Genomic DNA, 20,216 nt, shown 5'->3' on the forward strand with positions numbered 1-20,216 from the left:
TCTAATATCTGGTAATAGTACGGTATGTGACGAATAAACTGCAGATTATTACAAATCCTTTCAGAGGATCTATATTAACTTAAAACAGATCCACCATTTCTTTACCTGCTCACATACTGGGTTCAACCTACTATGTACAACATACATAATTTTAGCACTTTCCCATCCTCCTGCTAATTATAGAAATACAAAACAATACTTTCTAGCAGAATGTAAACATATTTACTGCCAAACATGTGCCAAGCCAACCTATATTACATAATAAATCATACAGCAATGATACCATTGATCAACCCATATACCTAGCCAAGTGCATACAAAGAGCAAGGGGCAGTATTAACATCAGGAGGGGCTACTTCTTCTAGGGCAAGTTTCCACCCTTAATGTGGCACCAGCCACAACCCCTTGCATGAGAAATTAATTGGTAGTGTCATAAGGTGTGCTACTATGACCAGTGCATTCACCATGGGAATACTTTTTCTTAATACCTTTAAAAAAATGAGCATGGGTGATCTTATAGAGGGTGTACATTCAACTACACTTTTGTCCATGTGTCATGTTGGGGTGTTCCTCTATTAGCCAGAGCTGAAAGCCACTCAATGATCTCTGGAGGACTTGACACAACCAATGATTGTGTTTCCCATTGACTAATGGACATTGTACTATGTGAAATATGTGCACTACTGTGGACAACAAATGTACACTCTGACTAAAAAATAGTCTACCTAGATAGAAATGTCAGATTGCTGCAAAACTGTAGATATGTAAATGCATATATACGGTTTTGCAGCAGGTAGGTAGTAGGTAATGCCCCCAGTTGGTAGGTAGTAGGTAGAGCCCCAGTAGGTAGTGGGTAATGACCCCAGTACGCAGGTAATAGGTAATGCCCCCCCGATAGGTAATGCCCCCAGTTGATAGTGGCCCCAAATGGGTCATATCCCTAGCTGGATAGTGCCCCCAGGTAGGGAAAGCTCTGATTAGGTAGTGCCCCCAGATAGATAATGACCCCCACATAGATCCTCTAAAAAAATAAAAATAATAATAATAATAATAATACAGTGAATAATGTGGTCTAATTAGGCACTGGGTCTTGTCAAAAGAGGGAGAAAAGTGCTCTTCCCATTGCTCTATAATAAAAGGCTCTCAGAGGCTACTTTTGGGTATTTTTGGTAAGAGATCATTCAGTGCTGACTTGCTACTATGATGCTCTCAATGACATTTTGCCCAGTTTACACACTTTCCAAAGTGGTTTATCATTAGATTGAGACAAGCAGGATGGTCGTTTCTATGAAATTGCCTGCAAACTTGGCCGTTCTGGCCACGGAGGTGTTAAGAGCAGTGGTCGAGTAAGGGCAAGGGCATGCATGATACACAGGTGCAAGGTAGTTTATTCCCCATCTTATCCTCTTTCCACAGGATCTGACTGCTGGGACACCCCTCGATCTCCTGCCCAGCGCCCCGGCTCTCTGCGTCAATGCAGTGGCCCACATACCTCCTCCATGCATCTCTATGGGAGAGCCTGAGATACCCAAACGCTGTTCCTCCGGCTCTCACATGGAGGGGGTAGTCGACATGCCCCCATTCACAAGGAGAACCGGGGCGCCGTACAGGAGGTGGCAGAGGTCCCAGCAGTTGGACCCCCTGCAATCTGACACTTAGTACTGTTATACTGCATAACTCCTTTAATGACCTAACTTTCATTACTTCTTGCTTGAACAATAAGGTTTATTGGTTCCTATTAAGTACAAGGAGTGTGTTACAGATCCATGTATTCCTCTGCTCAGGGCTTGGCTTGTTTCCTAACCTTGTCTGATCGTCTCCTGGCTGCCATGGCTGTCCAGGCATGCTGGGAATTGTAGTCTTGCAACATCTGGAGGGCCACAGTTTGGGGACCACTGTAATAGACAGATGACTACAAGAGTGAGAGCTCCTGAGCACTGTAGTGGGTGTGAACCTCATTGAGTCACAGTGAGGAGAAGGCAGGGAAGAGGCAGGTCCAGGGCTGACAGCACAGTAGTGACAGCAGTGTCAGGGGACAGGGGAACCTGGAGGGAACAGTACAGGGGAATCATTCCTGGATTGAAGAATGGGAGAGTCACCTCCAGCTCTGATAGATGTGCCTGCAGGAGCCCTGTGTAGCTCAGGTGAGTGTCAGCTCCATTACCTGCTCAGCCAGCGCCCATATTACTGTGTGTTTACTTGTGGGACACTTTATACTGTAACTTAAGGAGGGGACTGGCACCTGTTGCTTTGTATTTCGTATAAGAGATAGATCTCTTGTCTGTTGCTAAGGAGGAAGAGTGTGTGTGTGTGTGTGTGTGTGTGTATGTGTGTGGTGTGTATGTATGTGTGTAATGTGTGTGTAGTGTGTGTGTAGTGTGTGTGTAGTGTGTATGTGTGTGTGTGTGTGTGTGTAGTGTGTGTAGTGTGTGTGGTGTGTATGTGTATGTGTGTGGTGTGTATATGTGTGTGTGTGTGTGTGTGTGTGTGGTGTGTATGTGTGTGGTGTGTGTGGTGTGTGTGGTGTGTGTGTTTGTGTTTGTGTTTATGTGTGTGTGTAGTGTGTGTAGTGTGTGTGGTGTGTATGTGTGTGGTGTGTATGTGTGTGTGTGTATGTGTGTGGTGTGTATATGTGTGTGTGCGCATGTGTGTGTGTGTGGTGTGTGTGTTTGTGTTTATGTGTGTGTGTGTGTGTAGTGTGTGTAGTGTGTGTGTGTAATGTGTGTGGTGTGTGGTGTGTGGTGTGTGTGTGTGTGAGAGAGAGAGTCAGTGTATGATGGGAGTTGTAATTAAAGAAAGTGATACATTGTGTGATTGTTTTTGCCTGGGTTTATTTATGCAGTGTTGTACAACCTGTGCAGTATATAGCATTGCTCTCCTACCCTGTGACTGACAGCGCATGCTTGGAGTTGTAGTGAAACAGAGTAACACATTGTTGTGTGTTTGTTTTCAAGCAATTTGATACAATTTGTGAAGATTGGTTTATAGCGATGGTCTGTCTGTTGTAATAATACACTGAGGTACAATGTGTAGTTGTGTCTGTGTTTTCACAATACGTTTGTGTGTTCATAGCGATGTTACCTGTTACTTTGTGGGTGCTCTGTACATATGACTCCAAGCCTGTGTCTGCTGTGTAGTTTCCCAACATGTAATGGAATACAAGTTAAAGATTGTTGATAGTTTGTTATGTATAGTATGAGAAAAATATTTAAGACAATGGGGGAGATTTATCAAAACCTGTATAGAGGAAAAGTTACTGAGTTGCCCATAGCAACCAATCAGATCGCTTCTTTCATTTTTAAAAATGCCTCGGAAAAATGAAAGAAGAGATCTTATTGGTTGCTAGGGGCAACTCAGCAACTTTACCTCTGGACAGGTTTTGATAAATCTCCCCCAATGAGTCTGTAGCTTTGAATACAATGTTCCTGGTAAAACACAACTTATCCCCAATGCACAGGATGGGAGAGAAGAGTTTGATTTGGGGGGGGGGGGGGGGGGACCAACAAATGAAACCCCCCTGCGTTCTCCAGAACAGTCTCATTGGTTGGATTCCCTGCAATCTCCAGAATGGGGTCCATTTGCTATAGAGGACATGCGATGCCATAGGAATGAATGGAGTACATGCCATCAGAATCACACGCTCCTCTCTGAGAGCCGGGTCCTGTTCTGGAGATCATTGGGGGAGGGGGTCTCCAAGGTCTCCATACTTCTTGTGTCCATCCTTTTTGTCCAGATCACTTTTTGAGGACACCAGCAGCTTAAATGAACTATGTCTTGACTGTCACACCTGGACATGGATTATTTTTTCTTATGAATCATTTTTTTTACAGTTTTTTTTAAGGTTTTCCAGAGTATGTTATACAATGGATTAATATGAGTTTGTAGTGATCAACAATTCATTAACAGATTACCTTGTATATCCCCAAATGTGTACTCCACCATGCTAAACAAAAGGATCCAGGATAGATAGATATGAGATAGAGAGATAGATATGAGATAGATATGAGATAGATAGAGATAGATATGAGATAGAGAGATAGATATGAAATAGATATGAGATAGAGAGATAGATATGCAAAAGATAGATACTGTAGATAGATAGTCAGACAGACATATAGATAGATGTTATACCTGCGCTCCGGCCAGACACGCCGGCCGTGAGCGCTCTCTGCTTATGTCCCCTCTGCCGGCGGGACTCAGATTCGCATCGCGGGATGCACCTGCATGCAAATCCCAGCCCATCTTCCGCCTCTCCATGTCCTCGCAGCCCCAGCGCGTGTACCCCCGCCTCCTAGGGAGCACACGCCAGTGCTCTTTCACTTAAAGGGCCAGTGCTCAATTAATCAAGTGTCTACACCTGTCCCCTGTCCTTAAATATCAGCTCCTCCCTTGGTTCCCTGCCGGATCTTTAGTTACCTAGTGCCATAATGGAAGTCCTGTGTCTGTCACTGTGTACTTGCATCTGTGTTACCAGCCCTGACCTACTGCCATTTTGCCACGTCCTGCTAGTCCCTTCTGTGCCACGCTACCTCCCAGCTACCTATGTGGATGAGTCGTGCTAGGGGTAGCGACCTGAGTGCCGCCTGCCGCAGCAACACCATCCCGCTCTGAAAACCTGCAGCACCTTAGACTCCGCTCCCTGGGACGACTCACGTCATCATCCACACAGGCCCAGAGGATCCACCACCTGCCGAGACCTGTTACAATAGATATAGATAGATAGATACAAAGAAGATAGCAGCACTCCAAGGTTTGCAGTGAAATAGTGTAGGGCTTTATTCACTGCATCACAGCGACATTTCTGCTGTCTCACACAGCCATTGTCCCATAGAGATACATGGAGGGGTGTGTTGGCCATAGCTTCGTGCCTTGGTCAACAGTAAGCTGTGCATGGAGTGGTGCGGAGAGAACAAGGGGTCCCAGTGGTTGACCCCCCCCCCCAGACACTAATCCCCTATGTTTAGGGGTATACAGCAATGGAGTACCCCATGAAGAACCAAAAGCAAATAGCAAATGCTTTAGGCAGGAACAAATGGCATCTGCCAAACATAAATACCAGACATGGAATGAATTTAGTCTAACCCACAATAGCAAGTGATCATGGGCCTCCCAGCAGCATCATTCTATGAAGTAAGGTGGACTCGGGGAAAACCTGCAATCTGTCATCAGGGTCTCTATATGGAGGGTGGGCCAAAACAGACACATGAACCCCCACATAGTACACGTAATACAATATATAAGGATAAGATCAAGTTACAATCCCAGATATTCCAATTCTTTCTTTGCATAGTTTCTAGTGTTTACATCAGTGAACTGTGACTAATGTGAATAGTGCTTTATTTTGCCTGATTCATAATAATGTTGTAAGGTTTGTTTGTTTTGGGAAATGCAGTAAATAAGTTATTCATAAAGCTGGTTCATAGCTATGGGGTGATGTGGACTGTGTAGTCACAAAGGTGAGGTGACAAATCAGTGCGTGTGCTTTCCCCTGGTGGTGACATCATCCCGTCCTGTACATGGTGTGTGTGGTTACAGGAGAGCTCATACAATGAGTCAGCTAGAGATGAAAAGGAAGGGCCCTGCAACCTGCACAATGAAACTCTGACATCAATACAGAAGACAACTGTCTGTACTCTTGTGTATACACATAGACACACACACATACACACACACACACACACACACACACACACACATAGACACTAGAGATGAGCGAACTTACAGTAAATTCGATTTGTCACAAACTTCTCGGCTCGGCAGTTGATGTCTTTTCCTGCATAAATTAGTTCAGCTTTCCGGTGCTCCGGTGGGCTGGAAAAGGTGGATACAGTTCTAGGAGGCTCTTTCCTAGGAATGTATCCACCTTTTCCAGCCCACCGGAGCACCTGAAGGCTGAACTAATTTACGCAGGATAAGTCATCAACTGCCGAGCCGAGAAGTTCGTGACGAATCAAATTTACTGTAAGTTCGCTCATCTCTAATAGACACACATACACACACATACACACACACATAGAAATACATCCACATAGACACACACACAGACACACACACATACATACACATATACACATACATACACACACACACACACACATAAATACACACACACATAGACACACACATACACACTCACACACACACAAATACACACACACATAGACACACATACAAATACACACACACACATACACACACACTCACACACACATACACATTCACACATGCACACTCACACACATACTGTCAGGATCCGGACTGGTATGCAGCGAGGACACTGGTGGTGGATCCTCTGTGTCAGAGAGGGATTGGCGTGGACCGTACCGGAGGACCGGTTCTAAGTTGCTACTGGTTTTCACCGGAGCCCGCCGCATAGCGGGATGGTCTTGCTGCGGCTGTAGCAACCAGGTCGTGTCCACCGGTAGTGGCTCAACCTCACTGACTGCTTGAGACTGGCGTGGTACAGGAGGACTAGACAAAGGCGAGGTCAGACGTAGCAGAAGGTCAGGGCAGGCGGCAAGCTTCGTAGTCAAGGGCAACGGCAGAAGGTCTGGAAACACTGGTAAAGGCTCTCACAAAACTCTAGGCACACTAGGCACAAGGCAACAAGATCCGGCGAGGACAGGAAGGGGAAGTGGGTTTATATACACAAGGAGCAGGGAAGCTGATAGACACTGATTGGGCCTGGCACCAATTAGTGGTGCACTGGCCCTTTAAATCTCAGACAGCCAGCGGGGCCGCGCGCGCCGGGATGTGACAGCCGGGTAACAGGACAGGTGAGTAGATTGGGATGCGACCCACGGGCGGGCGCGTCCCGCTACGCGGATCGCATCCCCGCCGGCAGTGACAGTGCAGTGCTCCCGGTCAGCGGGTCTGACCGGGGCGCTGCAGAGAGGAGAACGCCTCGAGCGCTCCGGGGAGGAGCAGGGACCCGGAGCGCTCGGCGTAACACATACACACTCACAGATACACACACAACTGACCTTTTCCACAATATCTGTACAGAGTTTAGTTTCAGGGCAGGGTCACAGATTTACATTGTTCTATGTTTGGACAAGCCCATCACGCCATGTATTGCCTAAGGTATCAAAAACATACCAAACTTAAAAAATGTACACCGCTATTATGGTCTAGATTACGTCAAGCATGTCCTGGGGCACAGCACCTTCTGCACCCTACAGATTCAGTGGCATGCACACATACACACATAGATATGTATTAATATAAGGCCACATTTTTTTATTATTATATTCACTTGCAGTAAACACCTTGAATGTAAAGCATTTTTACAAGTGTTTTTGGTGGTCTTTTTTTTTTTTATGATTATTATTATTTTTGCACCATGTATTTTTTCTGGTGTTCTTCACGTCTTGTAGTGAAATCTAATCTTTGAAAAAAAATGCCAGAAGAAAAAAAGAACATATACAGTATATCTGCAAAGGTTGTCGGTACACTTTAGCCGCACAGCATCAGTGTCAGGCTGCATTCACACCACGTTTTTGCAATATAGTTCCCGTATACATTTACTATGTGAAAACCGTATGGAACCGTATTGAAAACCATGTGCATTGACTCTCCATTGAAAACCGTATGCCAAAAGATGCATCCGGTTTTTCCCGTATCCAAAACTGTAGCCTACCACGGTTTTTGGTCTGGGTGAAAAATTGTATTAAACCGTATACATTTTTTTTAAACATGGGAGTCAATGGGAACCGTACAGAACTGTATGTGCGAACGGTTCCATCCGGTTTTCACCATACGGTTTTTGACTTTGCACAGTTTTTTTTTTCTTGGAATTTCAATCAAACAAGTGAAACTTTATTCATAATGGAGTGAAAAGTTAAAAACGTATATGTTTTTTTCTTAAAAAACAGATGCAACTGGACATCATTTTTTAAACCTTATACGGTTTTTAACTCTATGCGGGTTATAATTTGTACACATGTTTTGATACAGTTTAGTCCGGCTTTGAGGAATCAGTTTTTCCTCAAAAACCTGATACGGGAACCATATTGCAAAAACGTGGTGTGAATGCACCCTCAGCCTAAACAGTACATCAATGTTTCCAAACCAGGGAGCCTCCAGCTGTTGCAAAACTAAAACTCCTAGCATGCTCGGACAGTCAAAGGCTGTCCGGGCATGCTGGGAGTTGTAGTTTTGCAACAGCTAGAGGCACCCTGGTTGGGAAAGACTGCATTACATCCACAGGATTAGACAAGAGCAAATGTCACTAATGGACCTTTGTTAGCTCCTTGTCCGCCCAAAAAACAAAGTCCTCTCGCCATGGTGATGTGAAGCATATGTGTCACCATGTTCTACTTCCTACGCTATGTTAGGTTTTCCTTGGTTCTAGCTCACCTCTGTGCCTCCTCCAGTAGCTGTCCCCCTGTCACCAATTCATTTACCCAGCTACCACAATGTGACTTTGGTGGCAACACAGTATACAGACCAATATATGGAGGGTAAATTCAAATTCATATACCCATAGATCACCATTTAGGTAATCCAAAAATACCCACCTTTCCCATATATTAAAAACCCATAAGCTTAATTAGAATTATTGAACACAATAGCATCATTTAAAATATTAGTGCTGAATAGTACAGCACGATACTGACTGTTCCCCAGGACTGGCGCATGGCAAATGTGGTGCCAATATTTAAAAAAGGGACAAAAGGTGACCCCGGGAATTATAGACCAGTTAGTTTAACCCGGTTGTATGTAAATTGTTTGAGGGTTTTCTAAGAGATGCTATTTTGGAATATCTTGATACAAATAAATGTATGACTCCATATCAGCATTGCTTTATGAGGGATCGGTCCTGTCAAACCAACCTGATCAGCTTTTATGAGGAGGTGAGCTCCAGACTGGACCAGGGGGAATCGCTGGATGTCGTATATCTGGATTTTTCCAAAGCATTTGATACGGTTCCACATAAATGGTTGGTGCATAAAATGAGAAGGATGAGGCTGGGGGAGAATGAGTGTAAGTGGGTAAGTAACTGGCTCAGTGATAGGAAACAGAGGGTGGTTATTAATGGTACATATTCTAATTGGGTGACTGTAACTAGTGGGGTACCACAGGGGTCAGTATTGGGTCCTGTCCTATTTAATATATTCATTAATTACCTTGTAGAGGGGTTGAATAGTAAAGTAGCAATCTTTGCAGATGATACTAAACTCTGTAAAGCCGTAAACACAATAGAGGACAGGGCACTGTTACAAATGGATCTGGATAGGTTGGAGGCTTGGGTTGGGAAGTGGCAGATGAGGTTCAACACTGATAAATGTAAGGTAATGCACATGGGGAGGAAAAATCTGGCCTGGGATTATGTATTAAATGGGCGCACACTTGGGACGACTGACGTGGAAAAGGACTTGGGAGTTTTAGTTAACAGTAAATTTAGCTGTAGTGACCAGTGTCGGGCAGCTGCTGCCAAGGCAAATAAAATCATGGGGTGCATCAATAGGGGCATAGATGCCCATGACAAGGAAATAATTCTACCACTGTACAAATCACTAGTCAGACCACACATAGAATACTGTGTACAGTACTGGGCACCAGTGTACAAGAAAGATATAGTGGAGCTAGAGAGGGTTCAAACACGGGCAACCAGGGTAATACGGGAAATGGGAGGATTACAGTACCCAGAAAGATCATCAGAATTAGGGTTATTTCGTTTAGAAAAAAGAAGGCTTAGGGGAGACCTAATAACTATGTATAAATATATCAGGGGACAGTACAGAGATCTCTCCCATGATCTATTTATACCCAGGACTGTATCTATAACAAGGGTCATCCTCTCCGTTTAGAGGAAAGAAGATTTCTACACCAGCACAGACAGGGGGTTCTTTACTGTAAGAGCAGTGAGACTGTGGAATTCTCTCCCGGAGGAGGTAGTCATGGGGAACTCTCTAAAATAATTTAAAAGGGGTCTGGATGCATTTTTGGAGAGTATGAACATTGCTGGTTTTGTAAATTAGAATTATAGGGACAGAACGTTGATCCAGGGATATATTCTGACTGCCATATTGGAGTTGGGAAGGAATTTTTTTACCTCTAGTATGAGAGTTTTTTGCCTTCCTCTGGATTAACTCAGTAGGGACTCATTAGGGATATAGGTTGAACGTGATAGACTTTGGTCTTTTTTCAACCTTATGAACTATGTTACTATGTTACATTAACTTCATGCATCTGTAGAATATAGGAGTAAAGCTCTGGATTTAAAACTTAAAGGGTACTCCCGTGAAAAACTTTTTTTTTTTTTAAATCAACTGGTGCCAGAAAGTTAAACAGATTTGTAAATCACTTCTATTAAAAAAATCTTAATCCTTCCAGTACTTTTTAGGGGCTGTATACTAAAGAGAAATCCAAAAAAGAAATGCATTTCCTCTGATGTCATGACCACAGTGCTCTCTGCTGACATCTCTGTCCATTTTAGGAACTGTCCAGAGCAGCAAATGTTTGCTATGGGGATTTTCTCCTGCTCTGGACAGTTCCTAAAATGGACAGCAGAGGTCAGCAGAGAGCACTGTGGTCATGACATCAGAGGAAATGCATTTCTTTTTTGGATTCCTCTGTAGTACACAGCCAATAAAATGTATTGGAAGGATTAAGATTTTTTAATAGAAGTGATTTACAAATCTGTTTAACTTTCTGGCACCAGTTGATTTAAAAAAAAAAAAAGTTTTCCATGGGGTTATCCCTTAAATTCTCGGCCCCCTCAACATGTTTCACCACTGACTTTGTCAAGAGAAAGTAGGGCACTCTTGGTGGTACTTGTAAAGGATCAAAATTTCTATACTGTGTAACATAACAAATATATAATGCCATTACCAATAAACATGAGCAATCTTTAGTCTTCTTAAGTAAAAGCAAACACTGCTCTTCAACACATCACAAGGCTCCTTTCTCTTATCTTAGTAGTATAGTACACTGGCATGACAGTGAGCCATCCAATGCCAGTACTAGGCCCATCCAGAGCCTATAACCTCAGCTGTACTACCCCCTGTGATTGCCAGCCCAGGAGGCTTTCATCCTGGTTTCCAACCACTGTAGTCCATCTCGTGGCAGCCCACCATAAAACAGAATGTACTATAAAAAGTATATTCTTCTTAAGTCGAAATATGGTAACAATTAAGCAATAAGATGCAAATGTCCATTTGACCGATATATCAGACACTGTCAGCTGAACAGTATTGCTTTACTATCAATGCGTCAGTCTGTGTTGTTGTCCAGGGCTGCCATTGTTTCAGATATTTGCTGACAACATGTCCCATTGTGAACCCATGGAACCCAAGTTCTATTTCTTTGGCTGTAGTGTCACAACATACTGCTCCACCGCTTAAGGGCATATTTGCATTGCTGTTTGTATGCAGTTTAACAGTGATCTTGTGTTGTTAGAGACCTGTCCTTCTGATGGTACTTATTAAGTATTGGTTTACTCTGCAGTGATTCTGTCCATGTGTACAGACTCCTACATGAATACTCAGATCAGACATTACACCCCAAAAGCTAGGGCCCTATTACACCCAATATGAGATCAGCACTTATATTGGGGAATGGGTCAGCCTGTCTTAAAGGGCCATTAGACTAAAATGATTAGACCTGATTTTCCCTTAAATCAGATGGATGTCCAGGGAGTTATATGTTGGAGTACCTTGAGCACACCAGAGACAATTACTCTGAGGGTACCTCTCAGGGTCTTCAGCTGTCAAATCATAAGGACGGTTTGATAGGTTATTTGCGAGTCATCACATAAGAAATACAGTGATCCCTCAACTTACAATGGCCTCAACAGACAATAGTTTCAACATACAATGATCTTTTCTGGACCATTGTAAGTTCAAAACAAGACTCAACATACAATGTTACGGACAGTCCAGATCTGCATAACCTGTCAATGTCCATTCTGATTGGTCAGATCTTCCAGCCATTCACTGGTAAAACCCCTGTATTACTGAAGTGTATGCACTGACTGGTGTCTGGTAGCCCCCCCCCCTACAGTACAGGGAGGTATTACATGTTCTGTACTCTTTACCTGTACCAGGGTTACCTGCTCCTTTGGACACCAGGTGAGGGCGACTCCATCAACATTGTGTGTATTGTACAGGACCCTGAAGAAGCTCCTGTTATCTACTTATTTTTCTTTAATCCTCACTTTTTCCTATTTTTGGATGACATTTTGGTGCCTTTAGAACCAATTACCAGGTTTCCATAGAGTTCTGGTCTCAACATACAATGGTTTCAACATACAATGGTCATCCTGGAACCAATTCATATTGTAACTTGAGGGACTACTGTAGCCGTGACTGGCTCCAAAGTCAGCACCACATGGGATTGTCTTCTGTTGAACGGTTACGGTTTTTAGAATTACCATTTGTATGCTATAGCCATGACAGTGATCTAGTTGGGAAAACTTATTGGTTCATTATATCTTATTGTACCTAATTAGTCAAATCTTGGCCTAGGAGACTGCATTGGTACCCATAAGTATGGTGGCTCCGGCAGAGTAGTCCAACCACACCCAGTTAATGCTGCTCTTCACAGACGATTGAAATCGCTTGGAAGGCCAATAAGTAAAGCCAGGCAAGTATTGTGACTTTTTTTTATCCAGATGGTAATGAGTATGATGACACATTTATTGTTATTATACTCCTATAATACATGCCATATTTTATTTTTGACAATGCAAAATCTCGTAATGAACCAATCACTCACCTTCCACATTAAGTCATAGATATATTGGGAATTCTTTCAGGCCATGCTCGGAACCATCATCAACCCTGCGGCAAAATGTGAGGATGCAATTAGGCATCTTTTCTGAAATTTTTTAGGTTCTGGCCAGATGTTGTAGTAAATGGAATTATTAAGAAATTCCGTTTTATACTGTTCTGCCGTTTTTCCCATTTGCCTCAAAAGCGAAGCTCCAGCTGTGAAATCTCGTATGTAAAGCCACTATGCTAATAAATGTAGAATTGCATCATGATTTTTTCATTGTAGGAGATCTAGGACTAGAAGCGTAAAATAAGCCATGACTTTTTCTATGCAGAATTGATCACCATTGTTTTCACCATTTACAGTTGGTAAATCCACAGCCAATCCACAATAAATCTAATCCAAAAATTGACAGCATGTCCTGATGCTGAGATTCTGTAATATCCCATTCACACGCGCTGTACTTTGTTGCAAGTTTTTGTTGTGAAATCCAAGTTACATATTTGCTTCAAACACATCATGTGTGAACATGGCCTTTAAGAGTATGTTGTGTTCAGTGTTAGTCGACAAGCATTTCCCTAAATAAAATACATTTAGGGAAGAATAATAAGCATTCTATTATACTGTATCTGATAGCTGTGGGGTCCTGGACCCTGTATTCCTACTTACTGCCCTCCTGCAATACAGAGTAGCTTGAGTGGAGCAATGGTCAGACATGTACCCTGCCGCCATATAGAGCTAATGAAACAGCCAAGTACTGCGACTGGTATTGCAGCTCAGCCCCTTTCACTTGACCTTTCAACCATAGGCTGCAAAACCAAATACAGCCTTGTATTCTTAAAACAATAAGAAACTTCTTTTTTTCTAAACCTGGAAAACCTATTAAGTATTCTTTACAGATATTTCTTAGTTATAGTTTATTTAAAATTTCCTTCAATTTTTTTATATAAACAAAGAAAATCCAGCCCGGCAATGTTACTAAATCCTTGGAAAAGTTTATTCCAAATTCAACATGAATACACAGGATAATGGACAGGAAATGAGGCGTTTCAGAGGCAATGCCTGACTAAGGGTGACTGCACCTGAAACACGTAATTTCCTGTACATTATCCTATGTATTTATGTCGAATTTGGAATACACTTTTCCAAGGTTTAAGTAATGTTTCCAATCTGGATTTCTTCATTTACCTTGATTTCTGGTGCTGTCCTGCACGTATACGGGCTGTGGCCGACCCGTGGTGGGTGAGCTGGTGTGCTACCTGTTTGTGCTTATATTTTTTAAGTACAGTGAAGTAGATGTATATCTTCTAATAAAATGCCATGCAAATATAACCTCTCAACAAAGAAAAACACCCAAGAGAGAGAGAGGAGGAAGAAAGTGGGGGCGAGCAGTAATATGCGGCCAATAGTAGACAAGGAGTACTGGACATGTTATAATGAGGACATTGCAGATTGTGAAAAGAGAAGCCCTAGCACATACGTTTAGAAGTAAATCTCTCTGAGGCCATAGAATGTTGCAGGAAGGTCCTTCTCTTAGTGCATATAAATTAAGCATTCCATAAATGTGTGCATTCTAGTGGATAGCAATGGTCAGCCAAGTTCCAAAGAGGAAATTTCTAAGGATGCCCCCTCTTGAAAAGTTCTGAAGGGTCAGAAATAAGAGTTGCTGATTTTGGAATAAAAGGCACAATGGCCAACATTACCATACCATTCAGAAAACTCATTTACCAAGGCAATGAACAGGGCACATGAGGGCATCTGTCCTGTGGCACAGAAGCTGCACCTATGGCATCACTTGCCGGTGCTGGTGGTATTATACAGCCGACACTCCACTCTATCGGCCTTGTTTAAAGATAACTACAATTACAACAGTTTAACCCCCTTGGGTCCAAGTCCATCATCTACCGAAGCCTATAAAACCTTGTCCTAATGTTTGTAAAACAAAAGCATTGCAATAAATTGTTTAACATTAGAGGATCAAATGTTCAAAACGGTTTTAAAATGCTGTTTTAAGAAAGACCAAACTAGGCAAATAAAATTACATAAAAGGGAAATAATAGAAGGATAAAAAAGGAAAGACTAGTGGTACCATGTGATCTCTGCCATCAATCGTCTATGTTACTGTCTCTAGTGTGCCTAGACTGTGTATTTTTAACTGGTCGGATAAGTCGCTCACCCACATGTCCAGAAATGTGTTTGCATTTTCCCTATTTGCATTTTGTGGACAAAACAGATTTTTCTCCAAAGCCAGAGGAGAGGGCATTGCTGTGCGCTGCCTATGATATGTGACTGGCGGCCATCCTGTAAGAAGACACTTTCCACCAGGTTTCTAGCTAAGTGACTGGTTTCCTGTACTTTGATCTCATTGTACATATGATGACACTTTATAACCCTGGCAATAATGGAAAACTAAAAGACAATAAACATGTGCTAGGTCGATTGGATATTCACACACTGGTCACTGACTTCTACTTGGCTTCTGAAATAACATTAACAATAAAAATAATAGGAAAATTAAAGTGCGCATTGATTCACTGGTCTGTATCTAAACAGACAACTGTGAAACCACCTTTAGGGTAGGGTCACACGTAACAGATCCGCAGTGTATTTTGTGCTGTGGATCCGCCAATGACCCGTTATCGTGACCCTACCCTTAAAGGCACGTGTCGCCTAGATGGTTTTTCCTTATTAGAGATAGATATTGAAACATGTTCTTTTTAAATCTATTTTAATCTGTTTCCGTCTTCTGATTGTAAATTTTTTTATTTCATTTTTTGTACATTTTTATGGAGCTGCCATCTTGCCTGAGCTGTTTTTAACAACAATAGACAGGAAGACAGGACATGTCCCATTCAGATGAATTAGAGACTCTTTCAGATGTCATTCTACAGGAAGGGGGATACTGATCTCTGCTGTGAATGGTGGTAGTTGCAGTGTTATCTATATACTGGTGTCCCTGTTCACTGTATTGCTGAGAAAAAAAGGTATCACTGAGAAATGACCTGTACAAAACAGGAAGTCTCAGCTTAGTTTTAGACCTAGTGGCCAGAATAGAAACTGCAAGATTTCAAAATTATTATAAATTATACATAGTAAGATGGAAAATGAAAAATAAATAAAATAAAATAAATTCTTAAAAAATATAATTAACATAAAAACTTGATTTAGACAATAGATCATTTTCTGATATCACATTCACTGTAAGATCTAATCCTGACGTTGAGTTTAAAAAAGTGTTTCAAAGAGACTTGTGAAGAGAAAGTCAAGGAACAAGGCATAAAGTGGTAACCTTTATAGATGAAAATGGCTGGTGGTGACATGTTTACTCCGCTGCTCCTGTTACCATGTTGTTTGTAGCTGGATTCAGACTTGTTCTTGTTATTGTTGTTAGGTTTGCAGCAATTTAAGGATAGGGTCACACACAGCGCACCCGCAGCATATTTCACAATGCGGATGCGCCCGCCGTTGGCGCTCTGTGACTGCTGGCGGCGGGTACATACGCAGCGTGAAATACGCTGCAGATGCACTGTGTGTGACCCTACCCTAAAAGTGATTTCTCAATGTGTTAGTTTCTTTAAGCTCTGACATAAGGTACGGCTCAGGGGTGAGTCACCCTCAAGTATCTCATAATATACTTTGTCATGGTTAATTTGTACTGGGACCTGTTATATTACTTGTTGTTGCATAGTCATAGATGAATAAGATATACCTCAGCTGGCTTTATACAGTCATGGCCATTGGCACCCCTGAAATTTTTCAAGAAAATGAAGTATTTCTCACAGGAAAGGATTTGGTTGCACACCCTTTGGAAAACAGAACTGAAATCAGTCGCTTCCTATAACCATCAATAAGCTTCTTACACCTCTCAGCCGGAATGTTGGACCACTCTTCCTTTGCAAACTGCTCCAGGTCTCTCTTATTGGAAGGGCGCCTTTTCCCAAAAGCAATTTTAAGATCTCTCCACAGGTGTTCAATGGGATTTAGATCTGGACTCATTGCTGGCCACTTCAGAACTCTCCAGCGCTTTGTTGCCATCCATTTCTGGGGGCTTTTTGATGTATGTTTGGGGTCATTGTCCTGCTGGAAGACCAAAGATCTCAGACGCAAACCCAGCTTTCTGACACTGGGCTGTACAGTGCGACCCAAAATCCGTTGGTAATCCTCAGATTTCATGATGTCTTGCACACATTCAAGGCACCCAGTGCCAGAGGCAGCAAAACAACCCCCAAAACATAATTGAACCTCCACCATATTTCACTGTAGGTACTGTGTTCTTTTCTTTGTAGGCCTCATTCCGTTTTCGGTAAACAGTAGAATGATGTGCTTTACCAAAAAGCTCTATATTGTTCTCATCTGTCCACAAGACGTTTTCCCATAAGGATTTTGGCTTACTCAAGTTCATTTTGGCAAAATGTAGTCTTGCTTTTTTATGTCTCTGTGTCAGCAGTGGGGTCCTCCTGGGTCTCCTGCCATAGCATTTCATTTAAATGTCGACGGATAGTTCGCACTGACACTGATGCTCCCTGAGCCTGCAGGACAGCTTGAATATCTTTGGAACTTGTTTGGGGCTGCTTATCCACCATTCGGACTATCCCACGTTGACACCTTTCATCAATTTTTCTCTTCCGTGCACGCCTAGAGAAATTAGTTACAGTGAACAAACTGCAAACTTCTTGATAATGTTGCGGACTGTGGACAAAGGCAAATCTAGATCTCTGGAGATGGACTTGTAACCTTGAGGGTGTTGATATTTTTTTCACAATTTTGGTTCTCAAGTCCTCAGACAGTTCTCTTCTCCTCTTTCTGTTGCCCATGCTTAGTGTGGCACACACAGACACACAATACAAAGACTAAGTGAACTTCTCTCCTTTTCATCTGCTTTCAGGTGGGATTTTTATATTGCCCACACCTGTTACTTGCCCCAGGTGAGTTAAAAGGAGCATCACATACTTGAAACAATCTTATTTTTCCACAATTTTGAAAGGGTGCCAATAATTTTGTCCAGACCATTTTTGGAGTTTGGTGTGACATTATGTCCAATTTAGATTTTTTCCTCCCTTTTTTGGTTTAGTTCCAATATACACAAAGGGAATAAACCTGTGTATAGCAAAATATGTGTTACTTCAATCCTTTTCTGTGAGAAATACTTCATTTTCTTGAAAAATTTCAGGGGTGCCAACATTTACGGCCATAACTGTATATGTATATGTGTTGCGTAACAGAACAGCAGATTTTGTTGGTTCTTTCCACCTGGCTAGGAGCTGTTATGAAGGAAGTAGTGTGACAACTAATGGGAGAGTATATAAAGTTGCCTGTGGAGGTGTCACTCTTTAGCATAGGCTACAGCACTTGGAGGAGACCTGAGGGCAATCTTAACCCTGTGGTGATTGTAGAATACAATGTAGTGTCCACAGCAATGATATAAAGGAGCTCCTTATCATTGTGTCTTTTCCTGGTCCTTGGGCTAATTCCTCACCTTCTTGTTTGTGAACAATTACATTTCCATGGAAATAAGAGTCCCACACAGTTCTTTTACTCTACCCAGTAACAAACTGTATAGGATCAAGAAGGCTGGGCCCGCTATCTCCAACGGCCACATAGTAATTACATGTCTTACTAGTATGGTATGTATTGTTGTATGGTATGTATGCTATGGCCCTTGTCAGATCTTACGTTGTGTTGGTTAACCATCAGTAAAATCCAGTCCTGGATAGAATTGCTCCTTCCTTTTTTTTTTTTTTTTTTTTATTTATTTTTTTAAATCAGCTGGTGCCAGAAAGTTATACTGATTTGTAAATTACTTCTATTTAAAAATCTTAAAGGGGTACTCCGGTAAAAACCTTTTTTCTTTTAAATCAACTGGTGGCAGAAAGTTAAACATATTTGTAAATTACTTCTATTAAAAAATCTTAATCCTTTCAGTACTTATTAGCTGCTGAATACTACAGAGGAAATTCTTTTCTTTTTGGAATGCTCTCTGATGACATCACGAGCACAGTTCTCTCTGCTGACGTTATTATAATAATAATAACACTTTATTTATTGTTGTCCTTAGTGGGATTTGAACCCAAGTCCCCAGCACTGCAAGGGAGCAGTGCTAACCACTGAGCCACCATGCTGCCCTTAGCATACATCTGCTATGCATGGTTGCTAAAATGGACAGAGATGTCAGCAGAGAGCACTGTGCTCGTGATGTCATCAGTGTTCCAAAAAAAAAAAAATATCCTCTGTAGCATTCAGCAGCTAATAAATACTAGAAGGATTAAGATTTTTTAATAGAAGTAATTTACAAATATGTTTAACTTTCTGCCACCAGTTGATTTAAAAGAAAAAAGGTTTTCACCGGAGTACCCCTTTAATCCTTCCAGTACTTATCAGCTGCTGTATGCTCCAGAGAAAGTTGTATTGTTCGTTTCTGTCTGACCACAGTGCTCTCTGCTGACACCTCTGTCCATGTCAGACCCTGTCCAGAGCAAGAACCAATCCCCACAGTAAACCTCTCCTGCTCTGGACAGTTCCTGACATGGACAGAGGTGTCAGCACAGAGCACTGTGGTTAGACAGAAAAGAACTATACAGCTTTCTGTGGAACATACAGCAGCTGATAAATACTGGAAGGATTAAGATTTTTATATAGAAGTAATTTACAATTCTGTTTAACTTTCTGGAACCAGTTTATTAGAAAAAAAAATAATTGTTTTCCACCGGAGTACCCCTTTAAAGCCTATAATATGGTCAGCTTCTCTTATACCAGTGGTCTTCAACCTGCGGACCTCCAGATGTTGCAAAACTACAACTCCCAGCATGCCCGGACAGCCATCGGCTGTCCGGGCATGCTGGGAGTTGTAGTTTTGAAACATCTGGAGGTCCGCAGGTTGAAGGCCACTGTCTTATACTGTTGATAAATAATTGCTCTATGTTTCTCTTTCTAGGGGCGGTGTTACCGCTGATGTGCCATCACAGTGGTTCCCAGGCATGGTGTCAGATCATGAACACATCACAGAGCCCATCATCTTTCCTCCACCTGCAGAACATAAGCCAGTCGGACAATGAGACTAACCTGAGCATTGCTACTTTTAGGAACAAATACAACCTTTACATTGGTTTAATGCTGGCGATAAGCTCCAGTTTATTTATTGGGTCGAGTTTTATTATGAAGAAGAAAGGTCTTTTACGATTGGCTGACAAAGGAGTCACCAGAGCAGGTATAGAAAATAATACTTGTTTGTTCATGATAAGAAAAGGTCAGGGTTTATGGCATTAGCGTGCATTTGGAAACTATGTGTGTCAAGCGGTATGATAAGACGTGGCTCAGTTATATCGACGTCAAGTCACAGGACTATTTGACACCGGCTGGCCTTAAAGGGTACCTCTCATCAAAGAAACTTTTGATATATTTTAGATTAATGAATGTTGAATAACTTTCCAATAGCATGTTAATGAAAAATATGCTTCTTTCTATTGTATTTTTCCCGATCAGTCCTGTCAGCAAGCATTTCT

At 42.1% G+C, this 20,216-nt stretch overlaps 2 protein-coding genes across 3 annotated transcripts in view; one reads left to right on the plus strand and one right to left on the minus strand.

The window, feature by feature from the left end:
* Window positions 1–3,205, minus strand: part of CNGA1 (cyclic nucleotide gated channel subunit alpha 1) — a 149,688-nt gene extending 146,483 nt beyond the window's left edge. The window contains exon 1 of the mRNA XM_056557558.1: window positions 3,082–3,205. The gene's annotated coding sequence lies outside the window, so the exon portion shown is untranslated. The remainder of the gene's footprint in view (window positions 1–3,081) is intronic.
* Window positions 1,990–20,216, plus strand: part of NIPAL1 (NIPA like domain containing 1) — a 33,790-nt gene continuing 15,563 nt past the window's right edge. The window contains exons 1-2 of one of the 2 annotated variants that reach the window (XM_056557576.1): window positions 1,990–2,144; window positions 19,649–19,921. In XM_056557576.1, the coding sequence (XP_056413551.1) occupies window positions 2,087–2,144; window positions 19,649–19,921 (331 nt within the window). In that variant the 5' untranslated portion in view covers window positions 1,990–2,086. Of the gene's footprint in view, window positions 2,145–3,360; window positions 3,429–19,648; window positions 19,922–20,216 lie in introns of those variants that run through there. The other variant, XM_056557580.1, reaches the window with a different exon arrangement.

The sequence above is a fragment of the Hyla sarda genome, chromosome 1 (assembly GCF_029499605.1).
Source record: "Hyla sarda isolate aHylSar1 chromosome 1, aHylSar1.hap1, whole genome shotgun sequence".
In the NCBI taxonomy this organism is placed as follows: Eukaryota; Metazoa; Chordata; class Amphibia; order Anura; family Hylidae; genus Hyla; species Hyla sarda.